General features: G+C 38.1%; 1 protein-coding gene across 1 annotated transcript; it reads left to right on the top strand.

Moving 5' to 3' along the window:
- Nucleotides 1–6,990: 6,990 nt before the first annotated feature.
- Nucleotides 6,991–14,202, top strand: LOC121138068 (olfactory receptor 19). Its single transcript, XM_040740884.1, has 2 exons — nt 6,991–7,912; nt 14,120–14,202. Exons 1-2 carry the CDS (start codon nt 6,991–6,993, stop codon nt 14,200–14,202), a joined length of 1,005 nt encoding a protein of 334 aa, XP_040596818.1.
- Nucleotides 14,203–14,999: the final 797 nt, after the last annotated feature.

Here is a 14,999-nt window from a genome sequence, read left to right on the forward strand (position 1 = left end):
AGTCTAATGCTGGTTCACCAGCTGTCAGTCTGTGGTCTGTGAGCTCCCACTTGCTCAGGTCAGCTGTGTCTGTGGGTGTAGAGAAAAGCCTTTTCCTTGCCAGCTGCTTTGGTTTTTCTCCGCCAGTCGCCTGGGCTCTGCCGAGTTGTAGTCCCCAAATAACACACAAGATGCTGTATTAATTATGAAGCTGTTGGCCTTGTTTGTTTCTTACTAGCTAGCTCTGACTTAAGTATTTAACCCATCTAAGTATTTCTCTTACCGGACGGACATCTTACTTCTCTGGCAGGCTACGTGATGACTCTCTGTGTTTCTCCTACCCAGAGTCCTCCTCAATTCCTAGTCCTACCTATCTTGCTTTCCTATTGGCCAACAGTGCTTTATTGACATATACACAGGACTTCCCGATCATGTGGGTTTCCCCAACATGGTCTTGACCCCTTTGCTCATCACTCCTCCCACTCTACAACTGGATTCTAGGAGTTTGGCCCAGTGCTTAGTTGTGAATCTCTGCTTCTGCTTCCATCAGCTACTGGATGAAGGCTCAAGGATGGCATTTAAGGTAGTCATCAATCTCATTATAGGGGAAGGACATTTAAGGTAGCCTCTTGGCTATTGATTAGATTCTTAGTTGGAGTCATCATTGTGGATTTCTGGGAATTTCCTTAGTGTCAGGTTTCTCGTTAAGCCCATAATGACTCCCTCTATCAAGGTATTTCTTTCCTTGATCTCCTTCTCTGCTCTTCCCTCAACCAGACCATTCTGATCATTCATGTTCTCCTCTCCATCCATTCTCCTCTCCTTTTTCTCCTCACTCCCTCCCCCTCACCCCATGCTCCCAATTTACTCAGGAGCTCTTGTCCCTTTCCCTTCTTGGGGGGTACATGTATCTCTCTCTTAGGTTCCTCCTTGTTTCCTAGCTTCTCTGGGATTGTGGACTGTAGGCTGCTTATCCTTTACTCTATGTCTAATATCTAATTATGAGTGAGTACATACCATGTTTTTCTGGGCTACCTTACTCAGGATGGTTTCTTCTAGTTCCATCCATTGCCTTAGAATTTCAAGATTTCATTGTTTTTTTCCACTGAGTAGTACTCCATTGTGTGAATGTACCACATTTCCATTATCCATTCTTCAGTCGAGGGGCATCTAGGTTGCTTCCAGGTTCTGGCTATTAAAAATAATGCTGCTATGAACATAATTGAACAGATGTTCTTTTGGTATGAGTGTTCAACCTTTGGGTATATACCTAAGAGTGGAACTGCTGGGTCTTGAGGTGGATTTATTCCTCTTTTTCTGAGAAACCACCACACTGATTTCCAAAGTGGTAGTATAAGTTTGCATTCCCACCAGCAATAGAAGAATGTTCCCCTTTCTCCACATCCTCTCCAGCATGAACTGTTGTTGGTGTTTTGATTTTAGCTATTCTGATAGCTGTAAGATGGTATCTCAGAATTGTTTTGATTTGCATTTCCCTGATGGCTAAGTACGTTTAGCAGTTACTCAAGTGCCTTTCAGCTACTGGAGATTCTTCTGTTGAGAATTTTCTATTTAGATTTGTATCCCTTTTAAAAATTGTATTATTTGGTGTTCTGGTAACTAGTTTCTGGAGGTCTTTTTTTCATTTTGGAGATCAGCACTTTATCAGATGTGGGGATGGTGAAGGGTGTGCTCCACCACCACCCAGCCATGAATGTGCATTTTTGAAATATTAATTATACCAACCCATAAATACTGTATGTCTTTCATCTTTGTAGTGTGTTTCTCAAACTCTTTCTTTAGAGATTTGAATTCCTCATTGCTGAAGTCTTTCATATGCTTTTAAGGCCTATTCCAAGGTATTTTATTGTCTTTGATACGATTGTAAAAGGGAGTGCTTGTATGATCTCTTTCTCAGTGATTGTTGGTGGTGTATAGAAAGTCTATTGATTTTTGCAAGTTGATATTTACCCTGCCATTTTGTTGAAATTGCTGATTTTCTCTATTTTCTGGCAGGATTTTGGTTGTCTCTTACGTGTAATATCATATAATATGTAAATTGAGATAATTTGACTCCTATTTCTTATGCTTCTCATTTTCTTTCTTTTTATTTGTTTTTGCCTTCTTGCTCTGGCTAGGGTTTCCTACACTATATTTAAAATGAATGAAGCTAGTGCACATCTCTGTGTCAGGAAGTCAACTGATATTCCTACCCAGCTCTGAAAACTATGAATGACAACAATGAACATGGATAGATATTCGTGAAATGCAATTAGTGACACTCACGTGTTGGTGGAAACCGACTGTCTAATTCAACATCAGAATACTCGACAGGAGGTAAATCCTTCCTGGTACTATACACCTAGCTATGGAGATGATGCATCTTAGAAGAGAATATATGTGTGCTAGACTGGCACAATTCTAAATCTTACCCTTATACCCCAAGATAAGTGTGTCTATCACCTTTCACCAAAGAAGCTTCTGTTTACAGCTAATAGTTGCATACCCAAACCAAGTCAAGACTTTGGAGAACCACAACTGGACACAATGCGGAGATCAATGGATTGTGGAGATTTCAGCCCCAATGGATATATCCACATCATAGCTCCTACGCCTCTGGCTCAGGGAACAACATGCAAGAGAGTGTGGAAAAGTTATACTAGGAAGTCTGCTGTGAAATATTCTCTCTAGAAATGGCTGTATAAACAAGATCAAAGCAACGACATTATCAATAGACATGCTTATGTGGAATGGGGAGATAATACCATAGGTTCTCACCAGTAGACAAAGAACTACAGATAACTAGTAACATTTTAGTGCAAATTAGTCTCTCCCATGGAAGAGACCCCTATGGGTGATCTAATGCACAATAGTAAGCTCTAAAAACATATACGCACAAACAACAAAAACAAATTCAGCAGGTACATTTATATATTTGTGCAAATATAAGTATATATATGTATGATATTGCTAATCAATGAAAAATAGGCTATTAAATTGAGAATGAGAGATATAGTGATTGTTGAAGGGAAGGTCCCTGGGGCTAACTTGTGAAGGAAAGGGAAAAAGGAAAATGATGTAATTCTATTTTAGTTAAAAATATGATTCTAAATGTTAACAAATTCAGAAAAATTGACATAATTCTGTATATTTTTACTGACCATAATGTAATAAACTTAAATCAATAACCGAGGAATCTCTGTCATTTAAACAAACTAATCAATGATTAAATAACATAATGATGAATTTGTCACAGAAGAAATCCAGGAAGAAAAATAAAGATTCCTGGAACTAAACCAAAATGAAAACAACACAAGAAAACCTCTGGGGCACAAAAACAGTCCTAAGAGGGAAGCATAATAGTATGTGCCATTATTAAAAAATAATAAGGGCACAAATAAATAACTTAATGATGCAACTCAAGAATTTGTAAGAAGAACAAAAAAACTAATCCCAATAGAGTATATAGGAAAAAAGTAAAAATAATAGGAAAAACTAAGGAAACACAGATGAAGATAATACAAAGAATCAACAAATATAAAATCTGGTTCTTTGAAATGGTAAATTGAATCAGTAGACATTTGACATAAATTCATTTAGTTCCATGAATCTAATGTTAGTATTCATAGTTATCAAGGTTTCTTTAAATAGTCTCAGTAGTGGTGATTTAAGGGTGATGACTTTCTTGTGTTTCTGAATATTGTCAATGTCTTCATCAATTTGAAAAATAATATTCCTTTCCCATTAATTTCCACAAGACACTCTTTGCCTCTTTTAGGTTTCAGACAAGAATGAAAAGTGCTGAGTGTTTCCTCTTCCATACTATTATAATAATACAATTGTTTGCAAATGGACAATGAAGTCAAGGATTGTAGTGAACATAGTTTGTGAAAAAAAAGAACATCAAAAGTCAAGAATGATAAACTTCCTGGAGCTATTAATGGTTGTAAACCTAAACCAAGTCATGGCTTTGAAGGACTCATGAGACCTATTAACTATAGGACCCATTCACCAGAAAAGACACAAAACAAGCATGAAGCAAACATTAGGTCAGGGTGACGTTATGGTCTTTGTAGGTTATGTTTTTGGATGGTAGACAAGCACATAGAGGTGAATAAATCAAGTTTGATTTGCCTGACATTTAATCAGCTGTCTTGGGAACAGATACTCCACAAGAAAAACTCATTTCTATGAAGAGCAAAGTCCCATAGGAAAGTTACATAATCAGGGTTGAGATGACAAGAGGGAATAATGCACATAATAGGCAGGTATACAGAGCTTTGAATACTTCCCCTACCTTTGACTCTTCATTGCAACCTTTCTGTGGACAGGACATTTATGCTTTCTTTAATGTGTTTGCCTGTCTTGGAAGATGATATATGACCCCTTCCTGCTGTCTTAAAACTATCTTCAGTCCTTATTTTGTACCATCCAGGGAGAAAACTAGATTTCTAATCAGGGTCTTTTTATACAGAGGCCTTATCCAGGTGAGTCTGAGGGCTCAACAGGTGTGGCAGAAATAAGACTGAGAGATCAAAAACAAGACCAAGTGTGTAAGGTCACCTGGCTAGAAGTTTACAGTTGTCAGCAGCCTCTTATCTCATTAATTCACTGATACAGTCTTCTGAAGAGGAGTGAGTTCTGTCCAAGTGGAACCTCTACCTAAGGGGTCTTTATAATCAGTTTGTTAGTATAGAGAAATATTGCATTAACTGTGGAGGAACATGCAGTGAAGTAAGGATGTTCCTTATTTCTGAGATGAAATAATATAGCTTATTCTTAACGGATTCCACATAGTTTTTACGTTAGGCTTTTCCTGTATTGTTAAATCGTCTCTCACCTTACTAATGAGTTTTTGCAGCATTGCAGATAATTTTGTTCATGAAATCTATATGCAAGGTTTTTAAAATATTCTTTTGAAATGTGTGGTATGTTTTAACAGAGTTTTATACTTTGACATTTTGTATACATTAGCTACAGGACTAGTATCATCTTTAGTCAAGCTTGATAGCCATATTTTCAAGTTTTTGTTTAAATACTTAAATTCTAAAACAAGCAGCCTCTACTGAAATCATATACATTCAAGCAACACTAAACAGACTTAACAGGTTGTATTTATATATTTATGCATATATGGATATCTATCTACACATCTATATGTATATTTGTAAGGACATGAATCTGGGAGTAAATGATGAAGGGAGGACATGGGAAGAGTTAGAAGGAGGAAAAACAAGAGAGAAAGTGATATAATTATAATTTTTAAATATTAAAAATATAGTTAGAACATATAGCTGAGCTTAAATAATGCATTAGCATCTGTTGCATTTTTTTGTGTACTGAGACTTGATTTCCAATTAATTTAATAGTTACTGAGCATGTACTATGTACCACAATACTTGAAAAGCATTGTGGTATTAATTTATTTATAGGTCAGTTTAAATTCCATTATGAATTCCTTTTGGAAACATTAATTGATGTTCTACTTAATTTATTTAATGTGAATGCTTTAGAATGAATTCATTAAATCTGACTTTATTCTTCTGCCACATTTTTGATGCATAATATCTCCTTTTTAAAACCTTATTCCAAATAATGCAAACACATTTGCCCATCTACGAAAGTAGAAATGAGAACAGAACAGAGTACTTCTCATTTGGATCTTTAATTCCAATTTCAATCCAAAGTATTGTAATAAATGTGCATATGATGCAATGCCCTCAGGAATGAGGCACACCAGCACTTTATTAGTGTAAAAGGTAGAGTTGTCCTGGTGGGCATGGGATTTATGTAATATAATATGGAGGAGTTTGTAGAGTTTGAAGATACTAGGCAAATTACAGTGCTCCTGTGTTATTTATTCAAGGAGATAAATTCTGAAAGTCCAGAGTAAAATAGAAAATATACCCTATGGAAAAATGAAGGTCTAACCTGCTATGGTCTGTATGATAAATTATTTGTATTTGTGTTTCTGTATCTGGTGCATGCCACAGAACCAGACACACTGATGTTTCATTGTAGAAACAGGACATTTTTATTACATAAATTGAGTAGATCAGTAATCTCAGAGGCCAAAGAGTGGGAATTGGAGGATAGGGAAACTTAAAGACAGGAAGTCATATCAAGACACGAAGAAGATTGTGCCCTATTTGACACACCAGAGTGATTGTAGCTAGCATACCATAAACTCCACAGTATCTAGAGGATAATATTTTGACTGCTTTAATCACAGGAATTCCTAGTGGTAAATATATGAATTATTTAGACTTGGTTATTATGTCATGTATACATGTATACAATATATTCAATTATTATGTGCAAGTTAAAATTCAAATTAATCTGAAATGATGTAGGGAACATTTCTTACACTTCACATGTGTTGTTCTCTTCTCTTTGCATTGTTTTCACCAAATGGAAGTTCAGCCTGTAAGTATGTGAGCACCAAATTGATAAAATAGTTTGTCTTCTGTGAAGTTTGCTTTGATGTTTTATTGTTTTTGTGACTACTTGAGGGATGTAACTGGGTTTGAAGTGCAGCCAGAATCAAGGAAGTTTTTCTTACTTTCAATCTCTCAGGAATCTCTGGAGCTAATTAGACACTATTACCCCTGGAGACATTTTTGTTAAAAATAAAATTTGTATTTGTCTGTGCTTATAGAGCTAATGTATTATAATTAATCGCTGGGCATAATATGATCATGGTAAAATATAATCTCAGAGGTATATAAGATGCATGACCAATATTACATTTTATTTCCCAAGTATAACAAAGAATTCATTAAAAACATTTGTAATACAAGCCTTCTTGGGTAAAGGCTTAGAGTGAGATAGTTCCGAGTGAGTTATACCAGGGAATGCCCTCAAAACAATGCACTCATGCACAGAGCAGGAATTACTGTCCTAACAGTATAGTATAAACTATAGTTTTTCTGTTTAGTTAATGCTGCATATCTTATATATAATAATGTAATACATCAGCTTACTTTTTCCTTTCTTTGTTATATTAGCTCTATGGAGTTGAAAAATGACACACAAATTTCAAAATTTATTCTCCTGGGAATTTCAGAGGATCCTCTATGGCAACCCTTCCTTTTTGGACTGTTTTTGTTCATGTACCTGGTCACTCTGCTTGGGAACCTGCTCATCATCATTGCCACAGTTACAGATTCCCATCTTCACACACCCATGTACTTTTTCCTTTCTAACCTGTCCTTTGCTGACATCTGTTTTACCTCTGCTAGCATCCCAAAGATGCTAGTGAACATACAGACACAGAACAAGGCAATAACGTATGAAGGCTGTATTGCCCAGGTATACTTTTTCATATTGTTTGGAGTTTTGGACAACTTTCTTCTAGCTGTGATGGCCTATGACCGGTACGTGGCAATCTGTCACCCTCTGCACTATACGGTCATCATGAACCGCCACCTCTGTGGGTTGCTGGTTCTTGGGTCCTGGGTCACAACAGCGTTGAATTCCTTGCTACAGAGTTCAATGGCATTGCGGCTGTCCTTCTGTACTGACTTGAAAATTCCCCACTTTGTTTGTGAGCTTAATCAACTGGTGCTTCTTGCCTGTAATGACACCTTCCCTAATGACATGGTGATGTACTTTGCAGCTGTACTGCTGGGGGGAGGTCCTCTTGCTGGCATCCTTTACTCTTATTCTAAGATAGTTTCCTCCATACGTGCCATCTCCTCATCACAGGGCAAATACAAAGCATTTTCCACCTGTGCATCTCATCTCTCAGTTGTTTCATTATTCTATTCTACACTCTTGGGTGTGTACCTTAGTTCTTCTGTTACCCAAAACTCACACTCAACTGCACGAGCATCTGTAATGTACAGTGTGGTCACCCCCATGTTGAACCCATTCATCTACAGTCTGAGGAATAAGGACCTGATGGGAGCTCTCAGAAGACTCTTCAGAAGGAAACCATGAGAGAGACATTCACCAAGAAGTGCCCATGGTCTGGGCAGCAAATCCAGGCATCACAAATCTTCAATCAATTAATTCAAGAGAATTTCCTCTTTCTACTTATTTCCTAGGGTTTTGATTTCTTTTGATAGCTTTACCAATTTTCTGTAGCATCATTAGTAAGCTTTTCCCTTTCTAATATCTGATATTTTCCAATTTTCCAGTATTCTTCCCAGTACACATTAGAGGCAATCTGTAGATTCTCATTTATTTTACACAGCTGTGAGTTGTTCTGGTACTATGGGATAAACTGCCCTTAATGAGATCCTTGATGTGATTTTACTAGAGAAGAAATTCTGTGACCATTTTTTTAACCAGTTTTCTGTTCATCTTTTTATATTGCTGCCTTAACTCTACTTACAGTGTAGACTTCAAAGTAGTAGTACTTTTATATTTGTGCAAGATCATAATCCTGATTAGGATACTATCTCTATGCCCAATTTCGTGTTCATAAAGCCCATTTTACTGCTTGGTACAGAATACTAGTGAAAGAGTCATATAAAATATACATTGATGTGTACTGTTCTCATGTTCCTGCCATGGCACATGTTCTAATGGCATGTGGTGTACTTTCCAGCTGTCTTGATGAGTGACCATCCCTCTGCTGGCATCCTTTACTCTTATTCTAAGGTAGTTTCATTGTTCCTAAAACCTTTTGTACAGGAAGATAAATTTGAAACATTAATTGTCTTAATGTGGTTTCCAAGTCACAAAAGACATTCTATATGTAAACATTTAATAATACATTAAAATTCCAGTAATACTTTTCATGTAATATCCAGTTTATGATATATGTGTATGTGTGTAAGTGTTAAACCTCAGTGTCCAAACATAAAGCATTTATTAAATAGTCGCTTATGTAAGGCAAAGGACACAGTCAACAAGACAAAAAGGCAGCCCACAGAATGGGAAAAGATATCCACTAACCCCACATCTGACAGAGGGCTGATCTCCAAAATTTACAAAAAACTCAATAAGCACGTCTCCAAAACACCAAAGGATCCAACTAAAAAGTGGGCTACAGAATTAAATAGAGAATTGTCAGTGGAGGAGTCTAAACTGGCTGAGAGACACTTGAGAAAGTGCTCAAAATCCTTAGCCATTAGGGAAATGCAAATCAAAACAACTCTGAGATACCATCTCACTCCTGTCAGAATGACTAAAATCAAAAAACACCAATGACAGCTTATGCTGGATGTGGAGAGGATGTGGAGAAAGGGGAACACTCCTCCACTGCTGGTGGGTGTGCCGACTTGTACAGTCACTTTGGAAATCAGTATGGAGATTCCTCAGGAAAATGGGAATCAATCTACCACAAGACCCAGCATTCTACTCTTAGGCATATACCCAAAAGATGTCCATTCACACAAGGATGTCTGTTCCACTATGTTCACAGTAGCATTATTTGTAATAGCCAGAACCTGGAAGCAACCTAGATGCCTCACAGCTGAAGAACTGATAGATTGATGGCTGAAAGCAGGGGACTGATCCAGACCCCCTGAATGTAGTGTCAGTGAGGAGGCCTCGGCAAACTCTGGGGCCTTGGGTAGTAGATCAGTGTTTACCATGGTGTACGAATGAACTTTGGGAGCCCATTCCACATGAAGGGATGCTCTCTCAGCCTGGATAAATGGGGGAGGGACTAGGCCCAGCCCCAGATGAAATGACAGATTCTGGAGATTTCCCCATGGAAGGTCTCACCCTCCCTAGGGAATGGTGTAGGGATTGGGTTGGGGGCTAGTGGAGGGGCAAGGGAGAAGGGTGGGAGAGGGAGCTGGGATTGACATGGGAAGCAAGTATGTTTCTAATTTAAATAAACTATAATGGAAAAAATAACAGATCCATGTGAAACGGCCTCATTAAAAATTTCAAGAGTGGGACTAGAGGAATGCTTCAGTGATTTAAGAGCACTGGCCATTCTTCCAGAGGTCCTGGTTCAATTCCCAGCCCACAAATGGTGACTAACAACCATCTGTAACTCCAGTTTCAGGGACTGTGACACTCTGTTCTGGCCTATGTGGGCAATGTGCTCACACACATACAAGCAGGAAAACACCCCTACACATAAAATAAAAACACACAAATCTTTAAAAAATAGTCCAAAGCTTCCTACAAATCTCTTCCCTTGTGCTAAATCAATAATATTACCCTTTAAATATCTCCTCCCGAGCATTAATGTACTGAATAAAAAATCATATTTAACTATTATTTTCATTTTGTCTCTTATGTTCTGAAATCTCTTCAATGCACACAGGTAAAGAAAGGCTTGAATAAGAACTATAGTCTTAAGTACACTTACTGTAAGAATGATGTGGGACAGAAGGTATCCCTGCATAAACACACAAACACATACATACGCATACATCTAAACACATATATATGAACACACACACATATACACACATATACACACCACACACACATACACACAAATACACACACACACACACATACACACACCATGAAAAGGCAACATAACTCCCCCAGGATATAGAATTTCTCAGCTACTGAAATGGGTAAAGATTTTTTCCATTAAAATTTTTTATTTAATTTTACATTCCAATATCAGTTCTCCCATCCACCCCCTCCTGCCACCCCTTGCCTCTTCCCATCCCCTTACCACTGCCTAGCTCACCCAAAGTCCACTCCTCAGGAGCTCCCATGAGGTGAGGAGCCAACATAGTATGGCATAATAGGTTGGGGCAGGGCTCAGCCCCTTTACCATATATTAAGACTGAACATGCCACCCCATCATAGGGAGTGGATTCCAACAAGCTTCTCATGTACTGGTATTATATTGTGGTCCTACTGCCACTGATTATTGCATCTCATCCTAAGGAATAGGCTCCCACAAGCTAGTTCATGTACCAGGTTTATATCATGGACTACTGCCAGGACAACTGTCTCCCACATACAGAGGTCTAAGTTCACTCCTCTGGAGTTTTCAGTTGTAGGTCTAGATTTCATGAGTTTCCAAGAGCTTGGCTCAGCTATCTCTGTAGATTTCTCCATCATGATCTTGACCTCCCTTGCTCATACATTTCCTCTTCCCTTTGTTTGACTGGATTCCCAGAGCATGACCTTGTTATGATTCTTGGTTATGAATATCTGCATCTGGTTCCATCAATTACTGGATGAAGGCTCTATGATGTATACATCAATCTGATTAGCCAGTTCAGGTACCCTCTCTACTATTGCTAGGAGTCTTAGTTAAGGTCCTACTGTGGATTCTTGGGAGTTACCCTATCACCAGGTTTCTCCTAAGCCCACAGTGACTCTATTAAGATATCTTTTTCAATGCTCTTCCACTGCATCCCTTCCCTCATAGGCCATCTTGTTCCCTTCTCTTCTCATATCTCCTCTCCTCCCCTAGACATCCCACCATGCCCCCCCCCGTTTTCCCTGTAGATATTATCTAGTTTCTCTTCCCAGGGTGATCCATGGTGTCCCTCTTAAGGTCCTCCTTGCTACCTAGCTTCTATGGAGTTGTGGACTTTAGTCTGGTTATCCTTTGCTTTACTTCTAATATGCACTTATGGATGAACACATACCATAGTTGTCTTTCTGAGTCTGTGTTACCTCACTCAGGATGCTTTTTTTTCTATTTATAGCCATTAGTTTGAAAATTTCATGGGGTCATCATTTTTACAGCTGAGTAGTACCCCACTGTGTAAATGGACCACATTTTTCTCATCCATTCTTCAGTTAAGAGGCATCTAGGTTGTTTCCAGGTTCTGGCTATTATGAATAATGCTTCTATGAACATTGTTGAGCAAATGTCCTTGTGGTATTATTGGGCATCCTTTGTGTAAATTCCCAAGAGTGGAATCACTGGGTCTTGTTGTAAATTGACTCCCATTTTTCTTAGAAACTAACATACTGATTTCCAAAATGGCTGTACAGGTTTGCACTTCTACAAACAGTGGAAGAGTGTTTCCCTGACTCCACATCCTCTCTAACATAAGCTGTTCTCAGTATTTTTTATCTTAGCCATTCTGACAGGTGTAAGATGGCATCTCAAGGTCATTTTTGCATTTCCATGATGATTAAGGATGTTGAGCACTTCCTTCAATGTCTTTTGACCATTAGAGATTCTTCTGGTGAGAATTCTCTGTTTAGCTCTGTACTGCATTTTTCAGTTGGGGTATTTTGTATTTTGATGTCTAGTTTGCTGACTTATTTATAAATTTTGGAGATCAGCCTTCTGTCAAATATGGAGTTGGTGAAGATTTTTTCCCATTCTGTATGCTGTCTTATTGACAGTGTCCTATGCCTTACAGAAGCTTTTCAGTTGTGTTTGTAGGCCTTCTATAATTTGTGTTGTTGAATTTGAACTCTAAGGCATGGTGATCTGATAAGATACAGGGGGGTATTCCATTTTTTCTCTATATCAGTTGAGATTTGCTTTGTGATCCAGCATGTGGTTAGTTTTAGAGAAAGTTCCATGGGATGCTAAAAGGAAGGTTATTCTTTTGTGTTTGGGTGTAATATCCTATAGATATCTGTTAAGCCCATTTGAGTCATAACATCTGTTAGATCCTTTATTTGTTAATTTTCTGTGTGCAACACCTGTCCACTGGTGAGTGTGGGGTGTTAAAATCTCTCACTATTAGAATGTGGGGTTTGATGTGCAATTTAAGCTTTAGTAATATCTCCTTTATGAATGTGAGCGCCCTTGTATTTGGAGCATATATATTCAGGATTGAGTTTTCTTCTTGTTGAATTTTTCCTGTGATGAATTGAAATGTCATACACCATTTCTTTTGATTAGCTTTAGTTTGAAGTCTATTTTGTTAGATATTTAGGATAGCTACACCAGCTTGCTTTTATTTCCATTTGATTAGAAGTTCTTTTCCCATCCCTTTACTCTGAGAAATTGTCGGTCTTTGAAGTTGAAGTATGTTTCTTGTATGCAGCAGAAGAATGGATACTGTTTTCCTATCCATTCTGTTACCCTATGTCTTTTTATAGGTGCGTTAAGGTAATTGATACTAAAGAATACCAATGACCAGTGATTGTTGATCCTGCTACTTTTTGGTGGTGGTGGTGGTGGTGGTATATGTGTATGTGTGTCTGTGTTTCCTTTCTTTAAGATTTGCTGGTGTGGGATTATTTATCATCTGTGCTTTCCTGGGTATATATAATTTCCTTGGGTTAGAGTTTTCCTTTTAGTGCTTTCTGTAGGACTGGATTTGTAGATAGGTATTGTTTAAATCTGGTTGTGTCATGGAATTATCTTGTTTTCTTGATCTATGGTAATTGAAACTTTTGCTGGATTTAGTAGTGTGGGTTGTTATCCATGATCTCTTAGAATCTGCATGTCTGTCCAGGACCTTCTGGTTTTGAGCATCTCCATTGAGAAGCTGAGTGTTATTCACATGGGTGTGCCATTATATGTCGCTTGATGTTTTTCCTTTGCAGCACTTAATATTCTTTCTTTATTCTGTATATTTTGAGTTTTGATTATTATGTGGTTGGAGAAGTTGTTTTTTGGTCCAATCTATTTGGTGTTTTGTAAGCTTCTTGCATCCTCATAGGCTTGTCCTTCTTTAGGTTGGGAAAGTTTTTTTCTATAATTTTGTTGAATATATTTTTTGTGCCTTTGAGTTGGAATTCTTTTTCTATCCCTGTTATTCTTAGGTTTGGTTTTTTCATGGTGTCCCATATTTCCTGGACATTTTGTGTTATGATTTTGCTGGCTTTGATGTTTTATTTGACAGATGAATCTATTTCCTCATCACATCTCCAATGCCTGAGATTCTCTCTTCCATCTCTTGCATTCTGTTGGTTATGCTTGCATTTGTAGTTCCCATTTATTTATCCAATTTTCTATTCCCAGAATTCTTCCCATTTGTGTTTTTTTATTGCCTCCATTTCAGTTTTCAAATTTTGGACTTGCTTGTTTTTTCTTGATTTTCTTTAAGGGATTTATTCATTTCTTTCAATTTTTTGCATGTATTTTACTCCATTTCTTTAAGGGAATTCTTCACTTCTCCTTTAAGGGACTCTGTTGTCTTGATCAAGCTATTTTAAGGTTGTTTTATTTTGCTTCTTCTGCATTGGTATGTTCAGGTCGTCCTGAAGCATTCCCATAAGGTTCTGGTGTTGCCATATTGCTCTTTAGGTTGTTGAATATATTCTTGTATTGATATTTACCCATCTCTTCTTCTGCTTGGTGCAGGCAGTGTCTTTGGCTTCTTGATCCAACCCTCTTCACCCTCTCTCTCAGATCTCTTTGTGCAGTAGATGTCTGTGTCCCAGAGAGCCACTGAGGTCACCAGGGATGAGTGGGATTGGTGGCAGAGTGGGATTTGTAGGTTACAGGGTCCCATGGGGAGCTGTTGGTGTAGCCTGCCTGCAGAAGTCTTTCTGGGTAAAGATTTCTAAAGTTCACTTTTAAAACTAATTAATGGCCTGAAATAGGATATATGTTCCATTATGGAGGGATATTGGAAGTCAAGAATGCTAAAAGACAGATGTGTCAGGAGCTGTGCAGCCTAGTGTAAAGATGGATCTATCACTCCCATGTTTTTTATTGCACTTTTTTCTTTGGTGACAAAAATGAATGCTTATATGTAGCTGGCCCCTAATGGCTTCCTTGGGAGCGAAGTGAGAAGGCACAATGTCAATGATAAAGACAGGTGAGAAGGAGGCAGCAGACGTATTTATTTAGCAATGTGGAGAACTTATATACCCTCTCAGCACCCAGGCATTCTGATCCATCGACACTGTGTGGTCACCCCTCATTGGGTAGGTGCAATTGGGACCTCTGACATTGCCAAGCAGACTCCAGGTTGACTCATCTCTTGGTCTGGTAAGGCTTTAACTTCCTACATATCCACATTTTTAAATTTACTACAGGGGCACTCAGTGGGAGCCAGAGTTCTTTGCCCAGGTTTTGTTGATTCCACCTCAGGAGGGCTCAGCAAGTGGACTGTGACTGTCTTAGGTTAGACTACAGAACAAGTTCTCACCTGTTATTGACTACCTACCCTAGAAGAGCATCCATTCCTGGAGAGCTGCAAAGGAGAGGAGACTAAACT

This window comes from Mesocricetus auratus, unplaced genomic scaffold (assembly GCF_017639785.1).
Source record: "Mesocricetus auratus isolate SY011 unplaced genomic scaffold, BCM_Maur_2.0 contig_2931_pilon_subseq_91794:122989_obj, whole genome shotgun sequence".
NCBI lineage: Eukaryota > Metazoa > Chordata > Mammalia > Rodentia > Cricetidae > Mesocricetus > Mesocricetus auratus.

What these genes read in the sequence shown, in the direction of transcription:
- LOC121138068 (XM_040740884.1), top strand. Translation starts at nt 6,991, where the DNA reads ATGGAGTTGAAAAATGACACACAAATTTCAAAATTTATTCTCCTGGGA. An exon ending in CAGAAGACTCTTCAGAAGGA is followed by an intron (nt 7,913 to 14,119) that starts AACCATGAGAGA and finishes TTTACCCATCTC; the next exon opens with TTCTTCTGCTTGGTGCAGGC.